The sequence below is a fragment of the Mauremys mutica genome, chromosome 1 (genome assembly GCF_020497125.1).
Source record: "Mauremys mutica isolate MM-2020 ecotype Southern chromosome 1, ASM2049712v1, whole genome shotgun sequence".
NCBI lineage: Eukaryota > Metazoa > Chordata > Testudines > Geoemydidae > Mauremys > Mauremys mutica.
This window is the reverse complement of record NC_059072.1, coordinates 223,096,195-223,110,713: the sequence shown is the minus strand read 5'-3', so window position 1 is coordinate 223,110,713 and position 14,519 is coordinate 223,096,195. Positions and strand designations below refer to the sequence as shown.

General features: G+C 41.4%; 1 protein-coding gene across 1 annotated transcript in view; it reads left to right on the top strand.

Annotated features, from left to right (window-relative positions):
* The window catches only part of SMS (spermine synthase), a 71,603-nt gene that overhangs the window by 33,183 nt on the left and 23,901 nt on the right, over positions 1 to 14,519 (top strand). The window contains exons 3-6 of the mRNA XM_045011374.1: positions 8,038 to 8,131; positions 10,485 to 10,549; positions 12,540 to 12,715; positions 14,228 to 14,382. Of these exons, the coding sequence (XP_044867309.1) occupies positions 8,038 to 8,131; positions 10,485 to 10,549; positions 12,540 to 12,715; positions 14,228 to 14,382 (490 nt within the window). The remainder of the gene's footprint in view (positions 1 to 8,037; positions 8,132 to 10,484; positions 10,550 to 12,539; positions 12,716 to 14,227; positions 14,383 to 14,519) is intronic.

The window sequence follows — 14,519 nt, the reverse complement described above, 5'->3', positions numbered from 1 at the left end:
CTATTTTGGCTTTGGCAGGAAATCTTGTAACTCTGATATTAAGGCCTCAGCGGAGGGTGCTGTAATTGGACCCATCTTGCAGCACAATGTCTCTTCTTTGTGGGCCTGAACATGGGGCTCTCATACTGGATTGCTGAGTCTTGTCAGGCACAAACGCTCCACTCTGAGTGGGAGGTGAAGCCCAGGAGGGAGAATAGCCATGTCAAAGTACTTGCTTTGGGTAGTTTCAGTACTTATCTATGCCCTGAACCAGGCAAAGAAAGCTGAGCCAATGCTGCGCCACATGCAAAAGTGCTAAACCTAGAAAAACAAAAATGTTTTGAACAACTCACAAAAATATTGTTAAACGCTGTGTATGTAATACAAACTCTAAAATGAGCATGCTACTCTTTAGTTGTAGATTCAGAGTATTATCGTTGCTGTCGACAAAAATTTGTCTGACAAAGACATTATTTGAACGGCCCTTTGGAAAGCTGCAGCTGTTAAATGAATCAGAGCTGATTTGCGGATTAAGCCGCACTTTTCTGTTGTCATTGCCAAAATAACAGAGCCCTGTCCTTCTTTGTCTGAAGTTAAGCTAGCAAAAGTCACATTTGGCAACTCTACCTGGTCCATTTAATTCATGATTTACTCTGACAAAGAACCTAATTGAAGAAGGCTCACTTGAAAAACATTCACTAATCATTTTGTCAACACAAACGTAGGGGAAATAACCATTCACACCCCACACAGAGGCAAGACACTGCCCACTTTAACCAATCAAATCATTGCCAGTAGTGGTGTGAATGAATATTTTCTTTGCTGTACCAGCCTCATTGACCAAACACTGAGCTGGCAAATACACCAAAGCTCTCACAAGTGCATTGTGGGACCGCAGCACTTTTTGTTTCTGATCAATACCTTTAAAGTCACTTATGTAAATTGCATTAGCTTTTAGAAGGGTGCCTTGTGTTAAGCAGCACATTTCTACCTGAAATAATGTTACTGACTCTCATTACATGTAGTACATGACATCGTAGGGAAAATCATTACTGCACTTTCTGTGTATTTTTACTTTGTGCATATGTGCTGGCACCTTCCATACAGCAAATGAACAAGAAAATAATGATGAAAAGAAAATGTAAAACTTCAAAAATTGGCAACGGAGTTCAGGGTGAAGGGGGCACTAAAGGTAGTATCTGTAACTGTTTGAGTTTTATTTTTTTTAATTGATGGCGCCATATAAACGAATGCTGTATCTTACTGTGTTCTAGTGGCAGCTTTGATAGTGTGTGGGGGTAAACTTGAGAGTTGCATGTGGTGCCTGGGCAGGCAGTGTATGTGGGGAGAGGGGGAGGACCTGCTTCAAATCCACACTCATGGTCTGCCTACACAACTGCTTTAAAAGCAAAATCCCTCTTTCTCATGGGAAAAAAAAATAGATGAGATACTTCTCTGAGTAGCTGTGACCTTCACTGTTTTTTAAACCTCTGTTCAGCCTTGGAACAGAGTAGAGCACTGTGATTTATTGGCATTTTGTCAACCACGCTGGTGGTTTTGTAGATTATGATTCTGTGTTGTCCTACAGCAGGAGGTTGAAGGATTTTTTTATCTCATGTTAACATCTCTTTAAAAAAAGCTAGTCTGGACACTCTCCAACCCTTTGTTTCAGGGCTTCTCTTCACATACAGCGCTATAGCAGCGCAGCTGCAGCACTTTAGTGGAGATGCTCCTACGCTGACGGGAGAGCTTCTCCTGTCTGTGTAGTTAATCCACCTCCGTGAGAGGCGTTAGCTATGTCGTGGGAAGAAGCCCTTCCATTGACAAAGCACTGGCTACACTGGGGGTTAGGTGGGTTTAACTTCGGCGCTCAGGGGTGTGGATTTTTCACATCCCTGAGCAACTTAGTTTATACTGCGGTAGGTCTGTAGCGAAGACCTGGCCTCAGGCTATAAATTGTGTGGTTTACCCTCGGAATCATCCTAAGGTCAGAAGGCATAATCAGATCTGTAGTCACTTGCTAGCCCTGTCACTGTCTCTTGTAACATTGGGTATTTCTTAAATGCCTTAATTTTCCCATCTGTATAACTAAAATAACTACTATGCAGGAGTGATGTAGCGATGGCTTTCATTCATGTCTGTTAAATGCTCTGAGATCCGGTGGGAAATGCTAATAGATGTGCAAAGTTTGATTTATTAAAATAATACCATTGAAATGTCTCAATCAGGATTGGCTTCTATTCCCTCCCCTATTATGAGGAATACCTAAGTGACAGAAGACAACATTTTAAAAGTGACCTGTCTAGGAAAATATTTAGGTTGCTGTATGATATGCAAAGAAGGCCTGAAATGGGAGTGTGATGTGTTGTCTCCCTCCTCTCGCCCCCATAGTCCTCTCTCAACCCTTAATTGAAGGGGGGAGGGTGCTGAATCCTTCACAAGGTGGACTTCTCTTTCATTTTTTTTTTTTAATTTAACAGGAGTTAACTAAATTCTTGACCCCAAATCTCCATCCCACAGCTTCAAGCGGTATAAATAAGTCACTTCCTAGTTCACAAGTGTAAAGGAAATGAAACCTGATGAACTGATGTCCTCTAATTGATCTCCAACCACCCCTAGCAGAAGGCTGGACAAGACAACCAATGTGGGCGAGACCTGAATGTCAAATGTTAGAAACAAATAAAACAAGCAAACCCTGCTCCCATGGCGTATGCTTGCTTTCACCCCATCTCCTATCCCCAACCCCCTCCAAAAAAGGCAGCTCTGTGATTCCTTCAACCTGTGTAGAGAGAAGGGTGGCTGGCAGCATCCAGGCCCACAGCTGGAGCAGCACCAAGCCCCCTACCTCCACTACCCCTTATAGGAGGGAAAGATTTGCTTGACTTGGGCTGCATCTCATCTCTTTTCACTTTCCCTCTACACTGCCACCCCCCACCACCAAAACTGAATGTTAATAACAGAAGTCAGGTGTAGGAAAGGAGAGTAAAGCAGTTTTCTTCATAATCTTGTAGATGAAAAATGTGTTGCCTCTGTTAAAATATGAACAGTATAATTTGGCATTTAAACAGGCTAGACTATTTTATATATGCAGCATTCTGCCAAGTGGACTCTTCTTGCATAGTAAATAGTTGAAGTACCATCTAAACAGGCCAAAAACTGCTTGCATCTGGAATTACTGGAAAACAAAATCTTTGTATATATTTTCCTGTGGGCAGGGAGTGTCACTTCAGGAGCCTCAACCTGATAGACCTCTTAAGTGCTACCATAATAAATGTTTGAATATTTCTATCTTACAGACTACATTGACTATTTTCAACTAGCCTCGTTATTAATGTAAAAATTAGTCTTGTTTTAGAACTTACAACATTTAAACTCCAGTATTAATCTACTTTTCAGTCTTAAAAATTGCTGATTTTAGAAGTGACACCTTAAAAATTCTCTAATAATGTAAGTAACTACAGGTCTGATGCAATACCATTTCAAGTTTCTGAAACGTCTCCCTTTGATTTCAGTGAGCTTTAGATCTGGCTCCAAACAGGAGGACTGAGTTGGTGGGATGTGGTAACAAGATACTTTGTTTGATTCTGCTCTCATTTGCTTCCCGATAATTTTGTGACTTCAGTGGGGTTAAACTAGTGAGTGTGTCTTATTAAAACACACACCCCAAAACCTTTATGTGAGAAGACTCTAGCCCATTGAGTCAATTATCCCCTTCTGGTTGCCTGACCAACTCAAAGTTAGGTCTAACTTAATAGTGACAAAAATTTGTTTCCTTCTCTATAGTCTCTTTTTTTTATATATATAAGAAATACTGAGGCAATGCTAGCAATTCAAGAAAACTGAACAGCTTTTGATGGCAGCCACCCTATGGTTACTTAGGCCTGGTCTACACTAAGAAGGGGGGTCGAACTAGGGTACGCAAATTCAGCTACATGAATAGCGTAGCTGAATTCGAAGTACCCTAGTTCGACCTACTCACCCGTCCAGACGCGGCGGGGTCGAACTCCGCGGCTCCCCCGTCGACTCCGCCACCGCCGTTTGCAGTGGTGGAGTACCGGAGTCGACCGCAGCACTTCCGGAGTTCGAACTATCGCGTCTAGATCAGACGTGATAGTTCGAACTCCGAGAAGTTGAACTCACCGCGTCGACCCGGAAGGTAAGTGTAAACCTACCCTTACAGTGTGATCTCTCACTGGTCAATCCAATATGTCATATGCATTTTCAAATTCCCTGTGCAAGCTGTATGAAGCATTCTCATTGGATGTTTGGTGAGCCTGTGATCATTGGCAACTTGGGGAAACTGACTGGTAGGAAAGAGGATGAACTTTGAACAGAGCGTAGTAACTGTTGGTGATTTTGCTGAGTCTTATTTACTGAGGAAGCTAACAAGTCTCCTGGCCGCACCCTTAGACTGTTGCTGCCCTACTGTTGTTAATGGCTGTTTTTCTAAACCTATGATTGCAGTCATTTGACTATATCTGTTTTTAAACCTGCTTAGTTAGTGGACACACTTAAATCAGTTTTAGCTTAACTAGGTAAACAAGTAAATCAGTAACCAGCAGGGATTTCCATCAGTTTAGCTAAGCAGTTTTAAAAACTGACTTTAGTTAAACTGGTGCAACTTGCCTTTAGAAAAAGGCTAAGAATGTCTTCTGTTTAGAGGCAGGAAGTATGGGCTAGATTTACAATTTGAATTAGGGACCCTATGAACCACTCAGATGCAGTTTGGGGAAGAAAGGAGGCCTGACAGCAATCTTCCACTCATGTAAAGCCTAAAAGATCCTGTGGTAAAAGTTAAAATAAAATATAGATAAAATCCACGTAGGTCTAGAAAACCCTCTGCTTTATATTCTAATACTTGCAATAAAATAGCCTTGCCTTTATATTGTGTCTTTATTTTAAAATGTTTACAAAGTATGTATGTATTGAGGAAGCAGCTCCCACAGCTCTGAAATGAGCCACATTGGAGGTGAAACATGGCAGTTGTTAAACCATAATAGTAATACCTCACTTTAGGACAAGAAATTGAAATTACTGGGGGGAATTTGGGTAGAGGAGATGACTACCCAAATTAATGACTGGCCAATGGGAGGTGAAATACCTCCAATTGTTACAGTATGGGGATAAACTTCTGAATGGCACATTTGATAGTGCAGTATTCTCTGGAACCATGTCAGAGCATGAGTTTAGTACAGAATAGTAAGAGTGCCACCTAGCTATATGCTCTAGTACTGCGGGTGGTGGTTAGGGATTAGTCTGACTCAATTGACTTAAAAAGTCAATAGGAGTACTTCCATTTAAGTATTTGATCAAAAACCATGTAGTCTCCTGGACTGAAGGCATTGTACATACCTATAGGGCTAGTCTATAGCATGCTTGGGCAAGCACACTTCATTAAAATCCCTTTCTGTAGTGGAGGGTGTCCAGCTGTTGGAAAAAGTTGTCATGTAGGCTTCTGCATCCATGCTTGACTACTGCTTTCCAGCAGGATTGTTGCCAGCCAGGGTTTCTTTTATAATGTGCCCAGAGAGCCTTAAGAAACAGACCAAGAGAAAGGGCTAAAAATGCTTTTAGGGATACACATGCATAAAGGCTAGAGGACAGTAATGGCAGCTCTTTATAGAACTGGTTTTTGGGAAAAAAAGAGGAAAAGATCACAAATGTTTTCAGTCTTTTATGTTTCTCCCCTGATATGTGGCCTGAAATCTTGAATGTCAAAAGATTTTGACCATCTCTAGGTTCTTAACTTAATAACTTCTATATATGACTGGGGAGTTATCCTTTTCTGGTAGCTGAAGACTTGCTTATACTATAGCAAATCTTGCTTTGCTGGAGCCAATCTCCTGCTAACTTTTACCAGATCCTAGACATCCCACTCACGAAACAAAAAACACTGGCTTTGATGTTGCTTCTGTAGCATTTGTGTACGAGGCAATGCAATAGTGTGCAGAATCTTGCAAAAACACCAGCTCTTACACCCAAGCATTGATGCTGGTGGAGTGTTCAGGGCTGTCAAAGTAAATTTGGGGAACATTCTGACAGGCTGGCTCTGCCATATAAGAATGGATGGGGGGAAAGATGGTGAATCTGAAGAATAGATGGGGACTGCAGTTGCAGTCCCCATGATTGTTTTAAAAATAAATGGCATAACCTGATTGGTTTTTACTGTTGTATGTATTTCTGAAAAGCTGGAGAAAGTCTCACTGTGCATGTATTGTTATTGCTTATGTCCATCAATGCACTGAACATGCTTATAACTAAGTTGCTCTATTGAAGATTGTCACTATAGTAACATTGTTGATATGGAAGAAAGAACCAAACCATTATTATTAGAACAAAGTACCTGAGAGTGCTTTCTCCGAAGAGTGGTAATATCCCAATGTTTCTAAAGTGATGGAACAGCATCCTAGTGACTAAGCTGATCTTATAATTACAAGACAAACATGAGTCTGTCACAGGAGTGGCCAAACTTACTGACCTTCCGAGCCACATACAATAATCTTCAGAAGTTTGAGAGCTGCAAGATGTGCACAACCTGCCCTGTGGGACGGCTCCTGCCAAGGTGCGGCGCTTCTGGCCCACTGCCCCTTCGTGGGGCTAAAGCCCTTAGATTCCCTCCCTGCAGGGCAGAAGCCCCTAATCTTCCCACCTTGCTGCAGGGCAGATACACCGAGCTCTTCCCTCCCTCCCCTTCCCCTCCCCCCCAGTCTGATAGGCAGAGAATGGAGGGTGCATGGGGGGGTCCGTTAGCCGCACTTTAACTGTCAGAGGGCTGCATGTGGCTCACAAGCCATAGTTTGGCCATGGCTGATCTATCACATCACTGTCCATCTACTTTCCTCCATCAAACTGAACCCGCAGGTTGCTTTTTATGCAGAAGTTATTTACTAGATAGTAGGAAGAATTAGACTGGTCCTGTGGCTTTGGTGAACCATGGTTTTAATGGTGTTAGTTTACAGATGTCTCATAGATAGTCTTAAATATTAGTGGGAAAGGCCTTGGGTGGACTGTTTCTGATACCACCTGGTTCAGAGGGAAAACTATAAATCTGCATATTTTTAAAAGTACTTTATAGATGTTACTGAAGATTTAAAAAAAAAATTACTCCAAAGGGGTTATGCTGCATATCCTTCTCCTAAGTGAGGTCCTGTATAGAGACTTTGGTGAACTGAGACATTGTAGGCTATCTCTTGAAGGGACTGGAGTTCTATCTTAAAGGCCTTCTCTTCTTTGCTTAAAAGACGCCAACAAACCAAACCAAACCTCACTGATATCCAAAGCAAATGGCCGATTGATGGCCTCTAGAATAGAGCAAAGAGTTTTGTTGTTGTTGGTTCAGTTCATGTCATGCATGGCCTCTCCCTTTTTAGTTTTTAGGGTAATCGCTTTAAAGCTAAAATTACTGGAAACTTTTAATCACTTTAAAAATTTCCAGTAATTAAACTTGCAGAAACTAGTTACCCGCTCTTACTTAGTACTCGTTTTTGTCACTTAATTGTGTATGGTCATCATCTCTCCCCGCGGGCCCCCCCCCCCCCCCCCCCCCGTAAAATACGCTTTTTATTTCTTATAAATAGTCATTAATCTATTAACATGAAAGCTGTCTGCAAGAGGTGTCTCCAATACTTTTAAGTTCTCTTGAAGTGAAAGGGAAGGGAATAGCTAATTGTTTTCTGAAACTTGTTTTGTTTTTAAATATCTAACTCTTAACTCTCCCAACAAATTATCATATTCAAAGAATAGAGACTGATGTGCAGTGCATTTTCCCTCTTGTTATGTCTGTGTTGGTTTTTATGCACTGCTGCAGTTTTGTTTGTTTGTTTTAAGATTAGTTGTATGATTAGTTTAAGATTATGGGGTGGCTGGTATGCCCCTGTCAACTCTGTTGTTCAGTTACTTTTTGAAAGAAACAGAGAGAGAAAATCATTTGTTGACTGTGGAGCTGGAAAAATTACCAGACTTCTGAATTGCATTGTATTAAGAAACAGTTTTTCCTCTTGGTAAACCACAATGTTGTTGTTAAATGAAATCCTAATCACTATAATTTTTGCTTTGTAGTTTTTCCAATCTGAGAATTTACCCTCATGGATTAGTATTGGTGGATCTGCAGAGTCACAGCGATGATATGAAAGGAAGAGATGAAATTGATCATGTAAGTATACCATTAGCCCATCTCTAAGCACATCAAAGAAGCTGCTAGGATTTCTTCTAATATGTCAGTGTGGATCCCGCTATAGGTTCATGTGTCCACAAGATGAGTCTTTTGAATAGCAGTGTTTGTTGGGGCTGGCCATGCATCCTGTACCTCCCTTGTGCTCTCATGCAAGAGTAAAAGTGGCTGCCACCCTCCCCTCGCCTCTTACCACCCGTGGCAACAAAATAAAACTGTGGTGTCCAACCCAGTACCTCTTAGTGTTGGCTAAATTTTCTGCCTGACTCTGTCTACCTGATTTAGACTCAAGAACTAACACACACACTCTCTCTCTCTCTGTATATGTGTGTGTATATATGTACATACTTGCTTTAGTATATTAATAGAACTAAATCTTTCAGGATGTCTTTTTGTGGCCATATGAGGCTGCTTAGGACATTTTATCTAGATAGGTCACCAGATGGCTGGTGTACCTCTCCCTCCAGATATGAAGGCCCACTCCACCAGGGCACAAACAGTGTCTTCTGCCAGTTTCAGGAATATCTGCAAGGCAGCAGTGTGGAGTAACCCATTGACTTTTGTCAAGCTTCATGCCCTAAACTTAGAAGCCAGGTCAGATGCCCAGTTTGGGAGAGCTGTACTGCAACTGCTGTTCAACTGAAGCACCTTATTCCCACCATCCGGAGGTGACACTGCTTAGTGGTAGTGCAACCTTCCACACACTGCTGTGTCTTAATGCCATGTTGGAGAGTCAGCTACCTTTTTACTTAGAGAGAGAGCCTCTGTATGCCCATTTGATCCTCGGCCTGCAGACTGATATTGTCAATAAATGTGCCAATTGTGATAGTAATTGCTGTAATGTGGAGACTGTTCACTAGGAATTGGGCTAAGACTGCTAACTTCACATTGGCTTCAGAGCAGTTGACCAGATCTGTATTGGTAACTTGCAAGTGAAAGGCTGAGAGTCATTACTTTCATCTTAAAATACCCAGTGTAACAGGGTGTGTAAACACCGCACTGAAAGGGCCAGGGCCAGTGTGGGCTCTGTGTGCTAAGGTAGCTATGCCAGTTATGCATGGTAAAAAGGAAGCTGCCATCAGCAAGGAGGAGGCCCTGAGAAGGAAGTGGCTGCTGAAGCCAGAGATTCTACACCTCCCTTTCCTCTCCCTCCTCCCCCCCAAGCTCTGCAAGGAGTCAGGTGAACCCTAGGGAAGCCCAGGAGGGAGAGACTGGCTTGGCTACTTGGCCAAGAGTCCATAAAGCTGCTACCCAGGCACCCCCAAAGTAAGGGGGTGCTACTGACCTCTTTCAAACTCAGCCTCAACTCCTTCCTTCCATCTAAACACAAATTATGTTAACCCAGAGCTTGGACCCAGGCTCTCAGGACTCCACGAGTCTGAGTCAAGCCAGGATCCAGGGTTCGAGACCTGTTGCTTTACAGGGTAGACGTAGCCCCACTGGACTTGTGCTTTGGGAGTCCACCAAAGGCATTCCACGCTCCCACGTGCTGACTTTCTTTGTCCTCTTGACAGTCATGTGTGGTGGTCAGTCAAGGTTTCCCACACTACACCATGAACCAAGGGTTAGAGGGGCCATGTGTTCGGAGGGTACTAGGAAAGTTGGGTGGCTGGACTCAAGCCCACATAATGCAGTGTAGATGCAGGTTGGGACCCAGGGTTCAACAGTTCCTAACCTGGGGTTACAAATGAGTGTAGACACTCAAGCCGTAAATTAACAAACTTATGGACTGTTAACAGGAGTTCTGTTGGCTCTGGGCTTTTACCTGTTGGATATGTCTACACAGCAATTAAACATCGGTGGCTGGCTGGGTCAGCTGACTTGGACTTGTGGGGCTGTAAAATTTCTGTGCAGATGTTCAGGCCCAAGCAAGTTTTCAGCTCTTCAAGGCTGACTCAGGCCATCTGACTTGGGCTTGTGTGGCTCGGGTTGCGGAGCTGATAAATTGTGGTGTAGGTGCTCTAGCTCGGGCTGCAGCTCGAGTCCTGGGACCCTCCCACCTCACAGGGTCCTAGAGCCCCACATCCAGCCCGAGCCGGAAGTCTGCACTACTGTCGAACAGCCCCATAGCCTGAGCCTGGCGAGCCCAAGTCATCTGGCACGGGGCAGCCGCGGGTGTCTAACTGAAGTGTAGATGTACCCTAAAAGTCTGGGGGCTGGGCTGACCTCGGGGTGATAACTGGGTGTGGCCCGGGGCCCCAACCCAGCTGTATAAGGTGCCACAGGGAGACTCTCTTTTTACACCTTATTTAATACAATTTCAAATTACTGTATCGTGGGTGGGGAAGTGTATTTCTGACCTTTGTAAACTCAACATCTTTCATGTTTCTTACAGCTACTAAATAAGATAGAAGAAAAAATGAAAGAGTTGTTTCACAGCAGTATCAAAAGGGTAAAGCGGTATGTTATTTTTAATGTATCATCACCTTTTAACTTGATTTACATTAACATTGAAAGTGAGTAAAATCCTGTTTTGTTACACAGGTGTAAGTAGGGCCCAATTCTTCAGAAGCCAGGGAATCACTCTGGATTGACACAGAATTTGGTTTTGATCCTGTAGTGTAGTGGACAGGTCTGTGGACATACCTTTTGATTTACTGTTAATTTTTGTTTCTAATCCTCAGATTTATTCAAACGGATGCATATATGTAAATATATTTTTGTATACTCATTTGAAAATTTCATATGGCAGTTAATTTCTACAGTAAATACCTGTTCAAAGAAATACTGTCAAGATTGGTAGGTGCAAAATTGACTTTTTTGTAGCTAGCAAATTCCACATGACTTTTTTTTTTAAACGAGAGATTTTTGGTTCCCAGACACATTCTATAGTGCTGTGGTGGAGTTTGTAAGAGGCTATTAAAATCACCAATAATAAATTATTGCCTTTTAAAAAAAACTATAAATAGTGTGTGTATGTAATATATATATATATTTTAGTGAGAGCATGTCTAATTTTCCAATACCTATAAATGTGTTGGTTTTATTTCAGAATTGATAAATATCGCCACTAAGCTTGTTAAATTTGTGCATAGCATAAGCCATTGTGTAATACTAATCCTTTGTATACTATGTAATAATTATGGTGCATGAAGAGAGAAAGGGACTCCAAAATAAAGAAAAAGTAGTCTGAAATATTTTCATAACAATTGAGTTGAATAAATAAAAAATTGGAGAAAACAGCATTTTCATTTCAGTTTGATATTTTGATGTGCACAGATGGTGAGGCTATCTTGTCCATGTGTGTTTATTTTATAAGGACAGCAAAGGTCTTTCACTCTGGAAGCAGACCAGCCAGAAATTGCAGTTCCTGATTTTTTTTTTTTGCCTTCTCATATTTGTGTGTGTGTGTGTGTGTGAGAGAGAGAGAATCTTTTTCCCACCGTGTATTGCCATCTAGTGTCTCTCAGAAGGTATAATTTTGATTCTTGTCCTTTAGAATCACTGGAAATTAAAAAGATGAATTTATTTATTTTTTTCAAAAAGCTTAATTCTCCTCAATAGGAAACAAATTAAATCAGTGTTTATGCACAGAAGCATAACAAAAGCATTTTGATCTGTTGGTGTCACCTTAACATGAACATTGAATGTGAATTTGTCTTTTTAAAGCTAACTCATTTTTTAAAACTGAACGTATACTCGATTAAGAAATTATAAAATGAATTACTAGATTCATCTAACTTTGAGGCTACATATATGAACCAGACTTTCAGAAATTAATGTAAATTCTGGTGAAAAGATCCAAATGTGTTTCACATCTATGTTAAGAATAAAGGCAGACAGTGCTTAAACTTGTTTGGTGTCTTTTTGCCAGTGTTCTGCATTTTTCATTAATTTCATTTTCTAGTTTCAAATTAAGTGTCTAGTGTTACACAAATCCTCTTCCCCACTATAAAAGACTGATTCACACACAGGTTGCTAGAATAGTGCTAAATTAAAGTATCAACACCCAGATTCTCCTATAGACACTAGCAATCCTTGTATATTTGACTGCTAACTAAAATATTTTAAATAACCTTCTTGAGCATTACACACAAATTGGAATAACTTTGTATACAGTGCAATCTTACTGAATACAAGAAAAATGTAAAAATCACATTTGCAGATTTTAATTCTTTTGTATGAATACTTTTTGGATAGTATTTTCTTGCAAAATCATAGATTAAACATGTATTTGAGTAGGTGTCCACTACATTCAGTTATGATATAAGAAATGATAAGTCAATGATAAGTTATGATGTAAGTCAATGATGATAAGAAAATGTTAAGTACTATGGGGATGGCAGAGCATCTCTCATGTACTGCATTTATGCTAAATTAAAGGAGAATGAGGAATGTTTGTTAACTTTCAGATTGAATTGTGAATAGTTTTTGTTTTTCCCTTCTTTAGATTGCCAGCAATTGTGAGAGGAGAAGCCATTGATAGATACTGGCCCACGGCTGATGGGCGTTTGGTAGAGTATGACATAGATGAGGTTGTTTATGATGAAGAATCGCCTTATCAGAATATTAAAATTCTACATTCGAAACAGTTTGGGAATATTCTTATCCTCAGTGGGGATGTTAGTAAGTATGGTCTCTTTACAATGTGCTGTTGATCTGAAGCTGTAGGTTATTTGGATTCTATCTTGTCAGAACACACCTTTGTTAGTTTCCCATGGATGTTGTGTGGAGTTTTTGGAGTGCGTGTGTGTATGTGTGTGTGTGTGTTTTAAAGGCATTTTTTCAAAGTATCAAACAGAAAGTTTCAGAGAATAGTGAAGAGATCTCTCTTATATTTATTTAACCCTTTCCCAGGCTGTGCAACCTCTGACAGTTACTTTAAGGGACAGGAAAGCAAACTCAGTCATCCATCTTCTAAACAACTGCCCATTATTTTAAAGGACAAATGAAATGATTTTCCCTAGTCCGCCTTAGGGTTTCATAACCTTGTTAGATGGCTTATTTTCCCCTTTAAAATATTTGGGCTGTTGGCCACTTGCTTTCTCTTTTGTTAACTGATTTTCTTTGTTTGAGGCCAGCTAGGGGCAGCCAATTAGCGGTCTCAACCTCCCCATCAATACTACTACTTCTTCGAGTGCTTGTACATGTCCATTTGGATTTAGGTGTGTGCATGCCCCGAGCACAGCTGTTGGAAATTTTTCCCCTAGTGGTATTCGTTGGCTTGGCTCTGGCGCCTCCTGGTGCTGCATGATCATAGAACTGATCATGCAGCGAGGGGCCTCGCTGAGCCTGCACTCTTCAGTTCCTTCTTACCGCCCATGACAGCTGTTGGAACTGCTCTCTTTGCCTTTGCAAAGTGCCTTTAGTGGTTCTCTCTGTAGTTGTCCTGTACATAGTTTCTTAGTCTAGTTTTTAGTTGTTTTACTGTAGTAGGGGTAGGGCTCCTCTCAATGCCCGGAGAGGCTGTCCGTTCCTTCCCCAGTACCGGGACATGCCTTGGTCACTGGGGCTTAAACAGTGTGCTTCTGGTGGCAAGCCTAGGCCTACCAGTGACCCTCACTTGAGTTGTCTCAAGTGTCTGGAGGAGGGCCACAGGAAAGGACACTGCCAGATCTGCCGTGATTTCAAACCTCTCTGGTGCTCTTCGCAGGCATTGTGTAGACAAATATCTATCTATCTATCTATCTAATAAAATGATAGCCCAGGGAACTGTTCAATTAACTGAGGTGTAAGAAAAAGTCAATGAATTAGCAGAGAGTATGCAGTAATGCCCCCACCTGCAATTGGCTGCTTGTGGTCACATCAGCACAGAGTTCATTGTCTGTAATAGGGGTCATTATGCAGATCTACCCATGCAGAGTAAATGGTGGGATGAGGGTGGAAGTAGCCATAAAAATTCCATGCAGGGAAAGCCCTTAGTTATGGCATGTCCTCACTTTGGAGAGCTGGATTTTGTAACATTAACACTTGTAAGCATGTTGGGTTTTTTTTGTTCTGGAAGAATATAAAATCCATGCTGGTTTTCACACTGACGTTACACAGCATTGCTTTAAGATGCATCTGGTCTACTGTATTTAGTGATTAATGACTTCAAAATGCAAAGCTTCTGACCAACTTTCTCTTTGTTCCTTCCAGATCTGGCAGAGAGTGACCTGGCATATACGCAAGCCATAATGGGCAGTGGGAAAGAAGACTACACTGGGAAAGAAGTGCTGATCCTAGGAGGTGGTGATGGGGGTATACTATATGAAATAGTCAAACTGAAACCAAAGATGGTCACCATGGTGGAGATATCCTTTCAACAAATGACCATTCATGTTAATAATACAGCATACTCTTCCTTATGTATCTTGAGACTTCAAGTTAAATGTCTCTTATATGAACTTGTGTTGGGAGACTGGCTCTCTCTAAGCCAAAAAATAGGAAT